The 17,733-nt window shown below is 46.7% G+C and overlaps 1 protein-coding gene across 1 annotated transcript in view; it reads left to right on the top strand.

Annotated features, from left to right (window-relative positions):
* Positions 1 to 1,355: 1,355 nt before the first annotated feature.
* NTSR1 (neurotensin receptor 1) overlaps positions 1,356 to 17,733 on the top strand; it is a 154,501-nt gene continuing 138,123 nt past the window's right edge. Inside the window, exon 1 of the mRNA XM_014575093.4 lies at positions 1,356 to 2,455. Within this exon, the coding sequence (XP_014430579.2) occupies positions 1,781 to 2,455 (675 nt within the window). The 5' untranslated portion in view covers positions 1,356 to 1,780. The remainder of the gene's footprint in view (positions 2,456 to 17,733) is intronic.

Here is a 17,733-nt window from a genome sequence, read left to right as displayed (position 1 = left end):
TAATCCTGGTGTGGCAGGGAAAGTGTGGACAGGCATGCTGGCAACAAAATCCTTTGCCTGGCCCTTGCTTGTCTGTTAACAGTTTTTCCAGGCTTGCTGTTGTAACAATAATTTTGATTGTGGGGTGTCCATCACGCTGTGTCCTGTGCTCCTACAGTCTCTGATTCCAAAAGTGATCTACAGCCCGGAGGGTTCCTATTCCTAGAGCCTTGCAAATCTGTGGATATCTGCTTTATATCTGCAGGATCCCAATGCTGACACCCATAAGTCATTTTTGTGGATATGGAGGCAGATGCGGATACAAATTTTGTATCTAGAACCCTGCAAATTTGCAGCTATCCACTTTATATGTACAGCTATCTGCCTCTACAGATATGGATGCAGATATCCATGACTCATTTCTGTGGCAACAGATGCAGACGTGGATACAAATTTTGTATCCACGTGGGGCTCTACCTATTCCTTCTACTAGTCAGTTAGCAGCAGGTTCCAAGCCTGGGGAAAAGGTTGATTGCAGGAACTGAACCCACATCTTTTATCCATGCTGAATTATTCACATATGGGCAAATTTATTTGGAGAAAGGTTAAAAAGCTGGATCTACTAGACCCTGCTGACTTTCAATGAATTAATTAAGTGTTAAATAGCAAGGTTAGGAGCAGCGACACTTGATCTCTTTATCCAGGAGAATGTAAAGACATCTGGGCCAAAATGTGCTAGATAATCCAACAAGAGCCAGGTGCCATATCCTTGTGTTTGTGTAGCTCCGATGAGCTGGCGTTTGCATTTTTCTGGCTGTGTGGGAAGGCCAAGAAGTGTCCAGTTTTGGAATCTGGGAGCAAAAAATGGAAATCCAACCCCCACTGGATTCATGTTTTCCTGAGCTGCACCTGTTTGCAAGAAGAGCTGGGGGGAGGGGGAGGGGTTGGCAGCACTAGGGCCTGCTATTCCCCCCTCTGTTTAGATCACCAAATTTAGGGGAAAGGGGTGGTTAAGATTAAGCATAGACAAGATCCAGCCTACCTGGGCTAGGGCGCACTGGAGTCCAGCTTTTTTCCAATGAAGCCAGCTGGCTCCCCATCCCCTGTTTAGACTGCACAAAGTGAGGTTTGGGCCAAACATTCCGGCTAGGCTGGCTCCGGGTTTTTATGGGCGCTGGGGCACCAGGCTGGGGAATGTCTCGGCGCCCTAGGAGGGAGGCGTTTAGGAGCTAGCATCACTCGGAAGCGCAGGGTCAACCTTTGGTTGGCTGCCGGGGAAATCCGTGTGCGGGACCCGGGTGCTAGAGGCACTGGTGCTGGGGGCGGGCAGCGGGGGCTGGCTTCACAGCGGTCCAGCAAGAGAAGCCGGCTTGGCTCCCCGGGGGGAGGGCGCCGTTGGAGCCCGGGGGCGGGGGCACAAACGAGCCGGATCCGCCAGGCTCCGGCTTTTCCCTTTTTCCAGTTGGTTCACATCACACGCCAGTGGGCACGCGGCTGGCCGCAGTTTCCCCGGGCGGCGGGCGAGCGAGCGGAGCAGCCTTTGCCCTGCTCGCCTCGGGGGAGCGGCGCAGCGCGGAGACGGAGGCGCAAGCGGGGAGGAAGAGCGAGCGGGCGGGCGAGCGATCGCGGCGGCTCCCGGGGATTTTGTGAATCGCGCGGGGCGGGCTCTCGCGCTCCGCCGGGCTGGACCCCGGGCGCCGCCTTCTCCGCCGCATTTAAACCAGCCAAGTTCCCAGCGGCGCTTCGGAGCCGGGCGGAGCGCGCGCCGGGCTGGGGACCACTTCGCCGAGCATCCCCGGCCATGCACCCCAACGCAACCCCGGCCTGGCCCCAGCCTCGCTTCCACCTGCAGCCCACGGGCTGGGAGGCGGCCGGGAACGTCTCCAACGGCTCGGACCTGCCCTCCAAGGAGCCGGACGAGGAAGACCTGGACGTGAACACCGACATCTACTCCAAAGTCATGGTCACGGTCATCTACCTGGCCCTCTTCCTGGTGGGCACCGTGGGCAACTCCATCACCGCCTACACGCTGGTGCGCAAGAAGTCCCTGCAGAACCTGCAGAGCACGGTGCACTACCACCTGGCCAGCCTGGCCTTCTCCGACCTGCTCATCTTCCTGCTCTGCATGCCCATCGAGCTGTACAACTTCATCTGGGTGCACCACCCCTGGGCCTTCGGGGACGCCGTCTGCAAGGGCTACTACTTCCTGAGGGACGCCTGCACCTACGCCACCGCCCTCAACATCGCCAGCCTGAGCGTGGAGCGGTACATGGCCATCTGCCACCCCTTCAAAGCCAAGAGCATCATGTCCCGCAGCAGGACCAAGAAGTTCATCAGCGGCATCTGGGTGGCCTCTCTCCTGCTGGCCATTCCCATGATCTTCACCATGGGGGAGATCTACCGCAGGGACCTGCAGCCCGACTCTCTCATCTGTACCACCATCGTGGACACGTCCTCGCTTAAGACGGTCATCCAGGTGAGTTTCCCGGCTTTCCTTCATATTCCTGCGGGGGGGGGGGGGCGAGTTCCTGGAGACACGCTGGAGACCAGGGAGCAGGAAAGTGCTTTGATTGATGGAGGTGGTTTTTTTGTTTTTGTTTTGTTGGTTGGTTTTTAATCTAGCAGCTGCTGGCTTTCCTAGAGAACAACACTTGACACCAGTACTACAGAGCCCGGTCACTCGCTGACCCATAGATCTGGTGGTGTTGAAAGGCAGCGCTCCAGCTCAGTGGTTCTCAGTCTTTCCAGACAACTGTCCCCCTTCTAGGACTCTGATTTGTCTTGCCTCACCCCCTCTCCCCAAGCTTCACCCCACTTAAAAACTACTTGCTTACAAAAATACTTGCAGATTGGACAGACATCTATCAGGGATGATCTAGACTAGTGTTTCTCAATCTTTTTTTTTTTTTAATAAAGTACCTCCTTTTTCAAACAATAATTGTAAGTACCCCCAGTACCTACAGTTGTCAGCCATACACATTTTTTTCTACCATTGCAACACCTTTGTTTAAACAACTTAATCGTAGCCAGGCGGGTGATGAAATTTTTGGGTGTAAAAAGTACAATAATAAAATGCTGTAAAATTTAAAACAAAAATTCCTTTTTCTCCAAATTTCAGTTGTGTTGACATATCCCCTCTCCCCCCGCCCCCAGACCTCTCTACAGTACCCCTAGGGTACTGTACCACTGGTTGAGAAACACTGATCTAGATGGTGCTGGGTCCTGTCCAGAGGGCAGAGGACTGGACTTGATGACCTTTCGAGGTCCTTTCCACTTTGAGGCTATGTCTACGCTGCTGAGCTTTTCCAGGATACTGAAGGTATTGTATGAGGAAGAAGGGATGTTCCCAAAGAGGAGTTTTTTTTAAAATTTGGCCCTGTGTAGATGGGCCAAATTTTGGAAAAGCCTCTTCCGGAAAAAAAAAAAGTGGAAAAAGATACGCAAATTGCAGCTCGCAATTTGTGTATTTTTTCCCAACTTTTCTTTGCAGTCTAGACATAGCCTGAGCATTCTATGAGTCTATGAAAATCAGACATAGAAACACAAGTGTGTCACCATTTGCTATTACTGGACGATTGCTGATATTCTTATTCCCCCCCCCCCCATATAAATATTGTACTTACACTGCAGTGTGAAACTTGAGCCTGTTTTTCACTCGTGAGCCTAGTCTGAAGCATTTAACTTAGCTTGGCAGGGCCCCTTGTGGGGTGGGAACCTAGGTAGTTGCCATGGTTGCCACCCCATAAAGCTGGCCTTGCACTTGAGATCCCCTTAAGCCCATTCTATGACACTCCCAAGAATCACGACCCCTCCTAGGTCACGCTGATCTAGATGTGATGCGTACCCTATGCAAGGTCTCTACAGACCCCCAGGGATACAGGACCCCTGGCAGAGAACTACTGCTCTAGCTGATATTAAAAACCAGCAAAACTTTGTAGTCTGTTCTGTGCAAGGCTCAGTTCTAATCACCTTTTGCACTCGTATGACGGAGAGTGAGTCTGGTGAGATGGCCTCTGAAGAGTTGTGTTGCTCCAGAGGAACAGGTGCTTTACTTTTATTGCAGGCTGCTGGCTGGCCAAAGAGGGAGTGAGGTGGGAGGAGAATAATTGACAAACCCATCACTTTCCTGCTTCCCCAGTGCAATTTATCCAGAAGTCAGATTACTTCTGGGAACAAAAGCGTCCATCCATCCTGTTTAATGTTTGTGCATACAAGAAGCAAAGGTCTTTTCTGATCTGTCATGGTGCTTGATTCTGAACTTGCACTGGTGTAAATGAGGAGTAACACTACTGAAGCTGATGGAATTACACCCACGCAAATGCAGGTGTTAGTGATTTCAAAATAAAGTCCAATATCTGCTGCTGCCAAACTTCAACAAGTGACAGAAATAGTTTCCAAAGTAGAGACTGGGAACTCAGCTCTCTGTAAATTCAGGGTGAAATAAGGCTAGTTCCCCATTTTAGTAATATCCCCGGTGTTTATTGCTATCATTTTAATTGGGGCCATCCCCTCAATTAGCATAAACTGGCATAATTCCACTGAATGAGAACTTGGCCTCATGTGTCCTGTATGTTACTATTTTCACTTTACAGCACCCCGGTCATAAACACAATCCCACCCTTTTACTCTGACTTTTGAGTTCTATATCATTTCTCTTGTGCCTGCTCGCAACTTGTTATGCTATCAAGGAAGCATTTCCTTTCTCCCAATCGTCAAATTGTATTTATCTTCTGATATCATTGTTATTTCCTCCCTATGGCAACAGAAGGTAATTTCACAAAGTTGTGGCTCATGTCACAATGAAAAAATTTGAAATGAACTAACTTGCAAGGCAAAAAGATGATATTTAAGCCCAAGGTGCAATATTGTATATTATCCAAATTGTCACCTGGAAAAAATCGGAGTAGCGTCTTTGACTTCGAAGGAGCTAGGCCAGTTTACAGAAGCTGAAGATCTAACACTGTGTAGTGTATGGAACAGAATGAAGGATAACACAGTTTAATCAGTGTTCCATCTTCTTATGCACATTTTACTTTAACTTTTTGGAAGTATTTTTAATTCATGCACTGGAGCAATAGTCTTGGAAATGTAAGAAAACTGGGTATGAATGGGAAGAAGAGAGAAATCAGCCTCTGTAGCTTTTCTGTTGATGCCAATCTTGTATCCGTAGGACCCTGCAAATCCTCGGATAACTATTTTATAGCCACAGGTATCCACAACCCCGTTATGTGGATGCAGATATCTGCAGCAAATTTTTGCACATATGGATGCAGATGTGGATACAGATTTTGCATCCATGCAGGGATTTACATATCTGAAAACTTTTCAGGGTCTTGTCTTCTAGAAAGGAATTTTTAGAGGGGTGGGAATTAATCTGTAGCCAATTAGAGTTTAAAAGAGTATGTCACAGTGTGTCCAGTAAATGTTTTCTTTTCAAACACTCCTCAGACTAGTTTGTAGAGAGGGAATTATGTCGGAAGCAAACTAGCACTCTTTCTTCCACTAAAAGGGCTGAGAGATGAATGTTGAAAGGAAGGCAGAGTATAATATCTAACTTCCAATTTCAGATCAAACAGCCCATTTTTTGGTGAAGTAGTTTCTGGCATTCTAACGTCCGCTACTTCCAGTGCAATTATTCAAACTTCTCTTATCTCTGAGGAGATGCAAGCTATCCCTACTGGGAGACAAGTGCAGCTGAAGTCCAAATACCTTGTATTTCAAATCATCTTCTGCTTAGAATTAAAATGACATCAGCTATAGGGCTGAAGAGGTGGTTTTATCTCCTAATATGCATCTTCAGAGATTACAGATTAAATACATGTTTAAGCAGCTTTAATCATCATTGTTTAGTATATATATCTATGTGCTGTGGGATGTCAGTGTAGTGTTATTCCAAACATGAAAGTGCAGGGGCATTAATTTATTACATGACAGGGAATGCAGCACTGTGTGCGTTCTAACTGACCAGTGCAGCAAAACATACCTTTTGTCTCATAGTTTTCTAATTTAACTCAATCACTAAAAAGTTGGGGAAAAAACCTGAGGAGGACATCATGGTAATATGTAATATACATCAGTAGCAGGCTTGCTCTTCACTGATGTGGCATAGCAGCTTCCAGATCTGGAGACTGGCCAGGTCTATATTAAAGGAGAAGTTCAAATTAAGATGCGCAACTTCTGCTATGTTAATTACGTAGCTGGACTTGATGTATCTTGATTCGAGTTTCCCCGCTGTCCCTACAGCAGGAGACCAATGAGAGCAAATGCTCCCATCAGCTTCCCTTACTCATTGCAGGAGCAGAAGTATCGACTGGCGACAGGGGAGCCTTCTGAATTTGATTTAGCAGGTCTTCACTAGATCCACTAAATCGAACTCTAGAAGATCAATCGCAGCAGCGTCAATCTTCTCCCTAGTGAAGACGTGGCCCTAGATTCAAATGCTGAATTGCTTCTGCAAGAAGGTAGTGTAATGGCAGCTTAGTTCCTTTTAAACACATGATAAACCAGCACACGGCTCTGGAAGCCAGCAGAGGGAAAAAAAATTAGCAGCGGACAAGTAAAGATATGAAGTCAGGCTTGAAGTGCAGTAATCAAGTTGAGTGGCACAGTAAGTGACAATGCCTTCTCTCACAACATTCAAGTCTGTGGCCTTGGGCCAATCAATTAACCTCACTGTGCAACAGTTTTCCACATGTAAAATGGAAATAATGATATTGCACTTATCAGAGCTGGGTAAATACTTTCAAATAAATCACTTTTCCTCTTGCAGGTTGTCTGCAAGTGAGTTATGATTTGCTTCCACTTGTTCATGAGTCAATTGATTCTCAGATATTGGTTGTGAATTGGTTGCCATCAATGGAATAATTTCGGTTGACAGCTTTCAAGCCAGGTGTAAAACAAAAAAACCTGTTTAAGCTGGGCTGAATATCTTTTATTAGACACACAGATACACGATATTGCTTCTGTACCCCAATTGGATGAACATGCCTGTCTTAGAACCAATTTCTAGAGTGAATATTGGTATGCATTTATTTAAAATTTGGGGTTTCGGCAAATATTCATCAACATTTGCTTAAAATGTGCTGGTTTTGGCAAACATTTTCACAATTAAATTAGAAGAATGTTCATGAACATAACGAAGCAGCTGGAGAGGAGACACTAGATGGGGAGGACTCTGAGTTACTACAGAGAATTCTTTCCCAGGTGCCTGCCTGGTGGGTCTTGTCCACATGCTCAAATCTAATTGTTCACAATATTTACGGATATGAAGGAATTTTCCCCCCATGTCAGATTGGCAGAGACCCTGGGGTTGTTTTTTTTTTTTTCACTTTCTTCTGCAGCATGGGGCACTCACTTGCAGGTTTAAACTAATGTAAATGGTGAATTCTCTATAACTTGAACTCTTTAAACCATTATTTGAACATTTCAGCAACTCAGCTAGAGGCTAAGAGTCTATTACAGGGGTGGGTGGGAGAGGTTCTGCGGCCTGTAATGTGCAGGAGGCAGGGGAACCATGGTTAAGGTGGGGAGGTGGATCTGGGCTCTGGGAAGGGGCGGGGCTTTGGGCAGAAGGGGTGGGGCTGGGACAGCCAGACTCAGAGCCACCGGGGGGGGGGGGGGCAAGTAGGGCAATTTGCCCCAGGCCCTGGGCCCCGTAGGGGCCCCCATGAGAATGTCTGAAGTCTGAGACTTTTTTTTATGGAAGGGGCCCCCGAAATGACTTTGCCCCAGGCCCCCTGAATCCTCTGGGTGGCACTGGCCAGACTTCAGCCTTGCCCGGAGCGTGCAATGCCACTCCTACCCCCAGCCCTTAGAACAGCCTGGAATGTGCCACACAGTGATCCAGTGGTGATTTAAAGGGCCCAGCACTGTGACCACTGCTGCTGCTGCAACTGCAGTGGCCAGGAGCCTGGGTCCTTTTAAAATCACCAGGGCTTGGTGCAGTGGCTCCCTTCCCTCACCCAGCCCCTTCGTCAGTGGGCCTGCAGGAGGTCAAACCAGATGATCACACAAAAGACAGGACTATGCAGCACTTTAAAGACTAAGAAGACGGTTTTTTAGTCTTTAAAGTGCTGCATAGTCCTGTCGTTTGTTTCAGCAAGACCAGACTAACACGGCTACATCTCTATTACTATTCCAGAAGACCACAGTGGCCTTTAAGGTCTGTGAGTCAGTAAATTGAACCAATATTTATGCCAGGTCTTTAGTATATGCCCCATGCTTTAACACTTCTTAATTAAGAAGGTGTTACTGAAGGTTAATTACTTAATCTTTTTATAATAATTCAAAAATGCTCGTTAGTTCTAAGGAATAATACATGCAGTTAAAGTAATACATGAGATAACCTGGCTGGTATAACTGTGGGCAGGGGGGTTGAATGAGCAGTAATGCAGAACTTTAAACTCATAGCTGCATCTCGCCTGGAAGGGGTAAGCTCTGGAGAGCCTTTGAGGTTTAATCTTACGGAATAGTGATGTTTCCCGGGTTTGTTTATCACCATCTTTGCAGTTTGTTTTGCTTATTATCGATCACGTATCTTCATTGAACAGCCGTTGCTCTATTTGTTAGTGCAGTGCATCTGGCTTGCATTTTGGTCTCCGTCTTGAATTTGGCAAGAGGCTTTAAGTCCATTGGAGCTATGTTATTTAGGTCTGTTGAATACTTAACTGAAAGCCATCCTATAAATGAAACGGCAGCCAATTTTTCACATACACTAAAGTACCTCTCAAAGCCATTTCCATACAGGCAAATTAATGTTTTGATGCCACTTCAGCTGGGAGTAGGTTTTTAAAGCTACTCACCATGGTGGGAACAGGAAGAAGAGATTTTTGAGTGGGATGTTTGTCCGCTCTTTTTGCATGTTAATACCCAGAATGCCTTTGGCTATTTCATGGCACTGCTGTTGTCCATGGCTCTGACTTTCCAACAAGAGAGACATGTAGCTGCATAAGGAAAAGACGTGTGAAATTGTGTGCCAAATGGGGATTGTGTGCAAACTTGTAGTCACACTTGATGACCCATTGTACAATTTATACATTAATCATTCATTGCAAGTGCAAATTAGACAGACAATTTTGCAAACAATTTTTACACATAGTTATGCATCTATTTACTTGTGCTGCAATAGATCCAAAGCTACTTTGCCCTCAGTCTTTACTAAAAATGGGTCAATTTTTCTTCACAATAGGACAGCTCTCCCATGATACCATGCATGCCTATTGATCTGCCTGGGGGGAGCCTTTATTCCAGCCAGTGGCACCCCACTACCTAAATATGTGCTGCCTGGGGTCATCTCTAATGTTGGAAGGGAGGAAACAGCCCAGACCCATCTATGGGTGCAGTGTAGACGCAACCTTAGGGATGACTATAATTCACTGTGGCCAGATACACAGTGACTGACGTGTGGATGTGCCCTGGATTTGTCTGCACAGCTGGTGCAAATCTCCTTGCTAAAACACAAGGGCTATGTCTACACTAGCGGCTTCTTGTGCCAGAAATATGCAAATGAGGCTAAGCGTGGAATATCGCCGAGCCTCATTTGCATACCTGAAGAGCTGCCATTTTTTTCAGAAGAGGCTCTTGCGCCAGAAGGAGCTGTCTACACTGCCCCTTCTTGCGCAAGAAAAACCCTCTTGCGCAATGCCGTTCTTCCTGAAAATAATCAGCGTAGCTGCATTGCGCAAGAGGGTTTTTCTTGCACAAGAAGGGGCAGTATAGACAGCTCCTTCTGGCGCAAGAGCCTCTTCTGAAAAAAATGGTGGCTCATTAGGTATGCAAATGAGGCTCAGCGATATTCCACGCTTAGCCTCATTTGCATATTTCTGGCGCAAGAAGCCGCCAGTGTAGATATAGCCAAGGTGACAAACTCTGAGCTACAGGAAAATAGTGTCACTGCATTGACTTCAAGGATCTGGCCTATGCTTGACAGTGTGAAAGGGCTCAAAATGCATGAAAAGGGGCCAGGCAAAGTGGCTTGTGTCCTATCTGCACAATTCTATGCAACTGGGGGCAAAAAACTGTTTCTTAATGCTCATCTGTGCTGGGGTGTGAAATCAGAGATGAGAATTCGCCTCTCAAAATGCACATGTGTTTTCTTACAACCTGGTTCCAATACAGAGTCCTGTTCTGTGACTCTTCAGAGGTTTTGGCGGGCAGTTATAGTAACACAGCTCTTAGTCCCATGATCCTTGTATGGAAGTCGTTTGCCCATCTCTCCAGATCTCTTGTTTATTATGTGTCACAGAGTCTGCAGATTGTTAAGGGACTTACCCTTCCTATGAAAGAGTGGGCTTCATAACTAACCACTCTGTTTTATTTCTGCCTGCTCTCAATTTCTTGCCTGATCCAGGACGCCCTTAGGGGACCTGAATGAGTGGAACTGGAAAAAGCGAGTCAGTTTTCAGGATAAAATCATAGGGTTAGAATGGGACATGAGGGTTCATCTAGTCTAAGCCCTGCCAAGACTCAGGATTTGTTTTGTCTAAACCATCCAAGACAGATGGCTCTCCAGCTTCCTTTTGAAAACCAATTGTGAAGAAGATGCCACAACTCACGAGGCAGTCTGTTCCGTTGTCCTACTCTTCTTAACATTAGGAAGAAAATTGATCTAAATCTGCTATGCTGCAATCTGGATCCTTTAACTTTTGTCCTGCCCTCTGTAGCAAAAGAGAACATCTTTTCTCTATCTTTTTTATGGCAGCCTTTCAAGTATTTGAAGACCGCCATTATATTCTCCCTTTAATCTCTTCTTTTCTGAACTAAACATACCCAATTCCTTCAGCCTTTGCTCCTATGGCTTGCATGCCATCTCTTTGATCATCTTTGTTGCTCACTCCTGGATCTTTTCCAGGCCTTCTCCTCCACTAGGGAATCCGAAATACAAGACTGGGCCTGTAGAGTCTCAGCATGTAAGCTTGGCCTCTGAGTATGTTCCTCAAAGTTATGATGTCAGCAGCTTTGCCCGCATGCTTCCTCTCTTATTGCTAATGAAACTCACTGCTTCCTGGACCCTACTGCTGAGCCCAGATGCTACCCCACCTCCATCCTTCAAGTCTCTCTTTTATAAATGTATTTCTTCGGTGAGCTCTATACATGAACCTCAGCCCTCTCAGATTATGAGCACTGCCACTGACCTCCCTGCAGCTCTTATGTGCTCTACCAGGGCTACTCAACACATGGCCCAGGGCCACATGCAGCCTGTGGCCCGTTTGTTTGTGGCCTGTGGTGCAGTTTGGATTTATGCAGGGCTCAACACGCGGCCCGCGGGTGGGAGCCAAAACAAAAAAGTAGTCAATATAATGGTCTTCTGTTGATATGCATTTTAGTAGTTAAATTCTTGGACTGTCATTGTTCATTAAAAGTGCTGTCGTATGGGTGGAAATTGGGTAAATATTACATTTTATTAATATCAGCAGAACTGACTGTATTCATGCCAGTCAATGTGAAAAGCTATTTGCATATATTTGCATGTATAGGCAACCACACTTAAGTTGCGGCCCTGGGCATGTGCTATGAGTATCATTGTGGCCCCTGGGGCTTCCAAAGTTGAGTAGCCCTGTTCTATACTTTCCTAAAGAAAGTTAATGGACATGATTTTGAGCTGAGGTAGGAATGTTCAGCATGGATCAAGCATGTGTGCATACAAAAGTGGTGATTTTGGCAATTGACACACTCAGCCCAAAGGAGCCATTTTAGCAGCCAGAAATCACTGGGGTGCAAAGGACTCGCAGTCTTTCCTCTTTCCTCCTTGTCCTATTCCCCAATGCTGGCAGCCAGGAGTGGGTATCTTGAAGACAAGCTGTGATGACTTTTTTTTCCCCATCCCATAATTTGCAATTTAAGTAAATACATCTTATTTTGAAGCAGGATAAAACTCAGACCTTATAATCATGCCTTCGTGGGTCACAACTGAGAACACCACAACTGAGGTCACACTGCTGAGAAATAGGGCAGATGCATCCCCCAATGAGTGGGCTATTCTCCCCTTAGGTACACCAAACTAACTACAAAGGCAAACTTCTGCTCACCACCCTGGCTAACAAGAAGTCATAAAAGCAGTTAATGAAGCATTCCTGTTTTGCATCACCCCAAAAAAACTAGATTTAAAGATGAGAGGTTATTTACAACTTGTCTCCTCAAATAACAGGGGCTGATCCCAAGAGACCAGCCAAACATCCAAGTCATTATGTCACGAAGATTTTACCCAAAAATCACATTGTGACCAATCCTTTAGTATCTAAAATCTAAAGATTTATGTATATAAAGAAAGCATGGTGAGTGTTAACATTAGCTAAAGGAATCAAATATCTACAATAATTGCAGAGTTCTTGGTTCAAGCTTGTAGCAGTGATGGAACAAACTGCTGGCTTAAGTCAAGTATCTGTTTGCTTCCAGATCATTGGAAGGTCCCCAATTGCTTTGTTAGAATGCTCCCTTTAGTATAAGTCCAGAGTCCAGAGTCTGGAACACAAAATGGAGGTGTTTCCAGGGCCTTCTATAGCTTCTGTAATATGGAGGGGAATCCGTTATTCTAAACAAAACCCTCAGCACATCTGGTGGGAAATGACTGAGAAGTGACTGTCTAGGAAGGAGCACAGCAGAAAGGGATCTAGGGGTTATAGTGGACCACAAGCTAAATATGAGTCAACAGTGTGATGCTTTTGCAAAAAAAAAAGCAATACTCTAGGATGCATTAACAGGTGCATTGCGAGCAAGACACGAGCAGTCACTCTTCCACTCTACTCTGTGCTGATTAGGCCTCAGTTGGAGTTTTGTGTCCAGTTCTGGGCGCCATATTTTAAAAAAAATGTGGAGAAATTGGAGGTCCAGAGAAGAACAACAAGAATGATTAAAGGTCTAGAGAACATAACCTATGAAGGAAGACTGAAAGAATTGGGCTTGTTTAGTTTGGAAAAGAGAAGATAGAGCGGGGACATGATAGCCATTTTCAGGTATCTAAAAGGGTGTCACAAGGAGGAGGAGGGAGAAAACTTGTTCTTCCTGGCCTCTGAGGATAGAACAAGAAGCAATGGGCTTAAACTGCAGCAAGGGAGGTTTAGGTTAGACATTAGGAAAAACTTCCTAACTGTCAGGGTGGTTAAATACTGGAATAAATTGCCCAGGGAGATTGTGGAATCCCCATCTCTGGAGATATTTAAGAGTAGGTTGGATAAATGTCTATCAGGGATGGTCTAGACAGTACGGGTATTTCTATACTACCCCGCTACTTCGAACTAGCGGGGTAATGTAGGCATACCGCAATTGCAAATGAAGCCCGGGATTTGAATTTCCCGGGCTTCATTTGCATAAGCCGGGCGCCACCATTTTTAAATCCCAGCTGGTTCGAACCACGTGCAGCGCGGCTACACGCGGCACGAACTAGGTAGTTCGAACTAGGCTTCCTAGTTCGAACTACCATTACTCCTCGTGGAATGAGGAGTAACAGTAGTTTGAACTAGGAAGCCTAGTTCGAACTACCTAGTTTGTGCCGCGTGTAGCCGCGCCGCACGGGGTTCGAACCAGCCAGGATTTAAAAATGGCGGCGCCCGGTTTATGCAAACGAAGCCCGGGAAATTCAAATCCCAGGCTTCATTTGCAATTGCGGTATGCCTACATTACTCTCCTATTTCGAAATAGGAGGGTAGTGTAGACATACCCTACTAGGTCCTACCATGAGGGCAGGGGACTGGACTTGATGACTTCTCAAGGTCCCTTCCAGTCCTAGTATTCTATGATTCTATGACAGGGAACAAGATGGGGTTTGGAGTCAGATGGGCAAGTAACATGTCCATCCCTGATTTTGTTTACTCACAGCAGAAGCTATTACCCATACAGAACGCTCATAGGAAAGTCCATTAGCTGCCAATGGGCATCTTCCATCACCCACTGTGATCTGAGTGTTCTTTGATGGTCCTTTCAGCTTGAGTAGTTCCTTCACAATGTACTGCCTAAATACCTCATGGGACTTGCCACATGGGCCAATCATTTGAAATACAGGTACATAGCTCATGTTCATACCTTCAAATACAAAAATGATACGTGCATACAAATAGCATAATCATATCCAGCAACTCATAACCTTTCCATAGACACCCTACATGACATATTTTGCACAGGATCTGTTGCAAATAAAAATCTGTTGCAGAAGCAGTGGCAGCCAGAACCCTGGGCTCTTTAAATTACCACTAGAGTGTGATGTGGTGCACTCAGAGCAGCTCTGAAAGCTGGATGGAGGAGGGGAGGGCCCGTGTGGTGTATTCTAAGCAGTGCTGAGACCTGGCTGACCCCAGCCCCACCCCAGCTGCCCTGCCCCTTCCAGGAATATGGAGCCAGTCTCCCCACCTTGCCCAGGGCCCCAGCAGGTGTGCTGGGTCCCCCTAGTTAGGAGTCTGTTTGATTTTTTTTTAACTTAAATAGTTATACCAGTACAACTTATAGAATGGATGCAGTTAAATTGGTACAACCCTACCTTTATATGGTATAGCTTCCCATATGGGAAGAGCTATATAAAGCAGCATTATCCAGATATAACAATGTCCAAACTAAAGGGGTCGCACACTCTAACTAGCCTGCTACAGTGAACGTGGTACAATGTTTGTGTATAGCCAAGCCATGGGGCTTGAATCTTTACTGTCTTGCATCTCGTGGTCAGGTCTAGTCCAGTTCAGAATAGTGTTTAAGTGCCTGTTTAATTGTAAGCCCATGCTTAAGTCTCATTGAGTTTTATGCTTAATTGTTGTGCTGAATAAAGAGGGACCCCAAAACTGGGGGTTTCACCTGTATGAAGCGAGTGTCAAATGGGGCAAAATGCTATTGTGTACATTCCGATCTGCACTGTCTCTGGCAGATGTAAAAGTGACAAGGAGTCCTGTAGCACCTTTGTCAGATGCATGATGAAGTGGGTCTTTGCCCACGAAAGCTTACGTTCCAATACGTCTGTTAGCCTGTAACGTGCTACAGGACTCCTTGTTGCTTTTGCAGATCCAGACTAACACGGCTACCCCTCTGATACTGGCAGATGTAAGTCCTTCTTCAAGGGGCAGGACAGCGAAGAATCAGTCTCCTCAATCTGAATGGTTCCTTTTGATGATAAAACATTTTGTCACGCTGAGAATTAGACATGTGAGATGTCGGCGGCTCAGAGCAACCATACCGACAAAGGCAGCTGATTTGTGTTGCCATGTGCTACATTAGCCCAAGAGGACTAATCCTAGCCCCTTTGCACTTCAGACATCATTATAGCTAGATCTAAATTAAACAAGCTTGTGGTTTCATTTTGCTTTACGTAACTACTTGGATTGCCATAGCGTGGCAGTTCTTACATAATATTTTTGCACTGGTTTTAATTCATTTGGTTTCTCTTTTTCAGAGATGTCAGCGGTAGGGAATAAAAGCACAAGGAAATGTTGTGGCAGATCAATTTAGCTCTTAGGTTTTCCTCCCACCGACCATTTGCAAAAAAAGTAGAAAAGATTAAGTTAATCTACTGGCTCCTCTCCACAGAGGAAAGAAAACCCTGCAGTTTGCTTTGATCTTCTTCTGGATCATTTAAAACAGCTATTTAATTGTCTTTCCCCCCACCCCTCCCTGAAAGGATTTTACTGCGGTCTCTGTACAGCATCTGCTTGAGCCAAACAGATGGCACTTTCACTTACTGACATTTAGACCTACTTCTGTTTCTTTGCCGTGGGCATGTTCTGATGCCCATCGAACGGGTAATGTTCTTGACCTGCACCTGGCTTGAGCTATGGAGATATGATATGGGTTCTGGGTTTGCTTCCATCCAGCAGTCTCGATGATGGAGAACACAGGTGTCATGTCTGGTAGGGAAAAGCTTTGGGGGATTGTTGGTACTGAACTGTGCTGAGTGTAATTTTTACATTTGCCATCTTTACACTTCCTCCTACAGGATGAACCCCTTGAATCCGACCCTCTGTGGTCTGGTAACATCCATGCTCCAGCATGATTTCAGTTAGCTGGATGTCCATTTATCACAGGTGCGGCCAAGTTTCTCGCAATCCCATACCATTTGATTACAGCCACCAGTTCTGGCTGTCAGTGTCCTGTGCTGTTATTTAGCTCTAATTTACCCCTAAAGGTCTTCTAAGGGCCTAGTAAACAGTGAAAGTGTCAGTAATGTGCTAGACACTATTGAGCTCCCATGGTTTGGCAAATTCTCTGGATCAGCAGCGGTCAAGTCCTGGGGGTATGTCTACACTACAGCGCTAATTCGAACTAAGCTAATTCGAACTAACGCATCCAGACTAAAAAACTAGTTCGAATTAGCGTTTTGCTAATTTGAACTAGCATGTCCACATTAAGTGGACCCTGAACCGAGGTTAAGGATGGCCGGAAGCAGTGCCGGCAGGGCATCAGATGAAGACTTAGAGCGTGGAGCTGCTGTCTCAGGCTAGCCGAGGGCTGTGCTTAAAGGCATCCAATCCCTACCCCAGACAGACAGTTCTCAGGGGTGCCCCGCTTGCAAAGCAGTCCTGGCTTGGAGTGCCCTGAGTGCCCACATTGGGCACATCACAGCACTCGGCCATCAGCCCGGCTGCACTTGCCACAGGCTGCCATCTGGGAAGAGGGGGCAATTGGGGGGCTGCAGGAGAGCTTCCACCCCCAGAAGTCCGCAGAGCCAGCCCAGTCCTCCCCATCGGGGGCTCGTACCCCATTCCTCCCTCACCTCCTTCCACTTATCCTTCCCTAGCCCCCCTTCCTGATGTACAAAATAAAGAAAACGTGTGGTCAAAAATAGAATCTCTCCTTATTGCACAAAACTCGGAGAGACTGGGAAAAGGAGGTGGGAGAGGGGAAGAGAGAGGGTGGGAGAGGGGAGGGCAATTAAAATGATCAGAGGTTTGGAACAGGTCCCATATGAAGAGAGGCTAAAGAGACTGGGACTTCTCAGCTTAGAAACGAGGAGACAGAGGGGGGATAGGATTGAGGTCTATAAAAGCATGAGTGGGGTGGAGAGGGTGCATACAGAAAAGTTCTTCATTAGTTCCCATAATAGAAGGACTAGAGGACACCAAAGGAAAGGAATGGGTAGCAGGCTTCAAACTAGTAACAGAAAGTTGTTCTTCACAAAGCAAAGAGTCAACCTGTGGAACTCCTTGCTGCAGGAGGCTGTGAAGGCTACAACTAGAACAGAGTTTAAAGAGAAGTGAGATAAAGTCATGGAGGTTGGGTCCATGGAGTGGTATTAGCCAGAGGGTAGGAGTGGTGTCCCTACCCAAAGTTTGTGGAAGGCTGGAGATGGATGGCACGAGACAAATGGCTTGGTCACTGTCTTTGGTCCATCCCCTCCAGGGTAGCTAGGGTTGGCCGCTGTCGGCAGACAGGCAACTGGGCTAGATGGACCTTTGGTCTGACCCAGTGCGGCCATTGTAAGCTCAGGGCTCAGGGTCGGGGGTCTCAGTGGACCACCTTGATTTTCATGCACACCTGCTCCTGGGTGGCCAGGCTGGCAGCTTTCCTGCCCTAGACGGCCGCTTTCCTGTGCCTAGTGCGGAGGTCGTGGACAAGGTCCACGATGTCTGCACTAGACCAGGCGGGTGCCCGCCTCTTGCGGTCCTGGGCAACCTCCCAGGAGCCGCCAGCCTGGTCCCGGGAAGAGGGGGAGGGCTGGGGGGCATTGGGTGGCTGGCTCGAGCCGTGCCAGGTGCAGGGTCTGCTGGCTGGGTGCTGGCAGGCTTGCACCTGGCTCGGGCATCGTAGCCAGCCCGTGCCCCTTTAAGGGGTCCGGGTCCGGGG

This window comes from Pelodiscus sinensis, chromosome 17 (genome assembly GCF_052426305.1).
Source record: "Pelodiscus sinensis isolate ZL-2025 chromosome 17, ASM5242630v1, whole genome shotgun sequence".
In the NCBI taxonomy this organism is placed as follows: Eukaryota; Metazoa; Chordata; order Testudines; family Trionychidae; genus Pelodiscus; species Pelodiscus sinensis.
The sequence above is the reverse complement of the archived record's forward strand: the minus strand, read 5'-3'. Positions and strand labels throughout refer to the sequence as shown.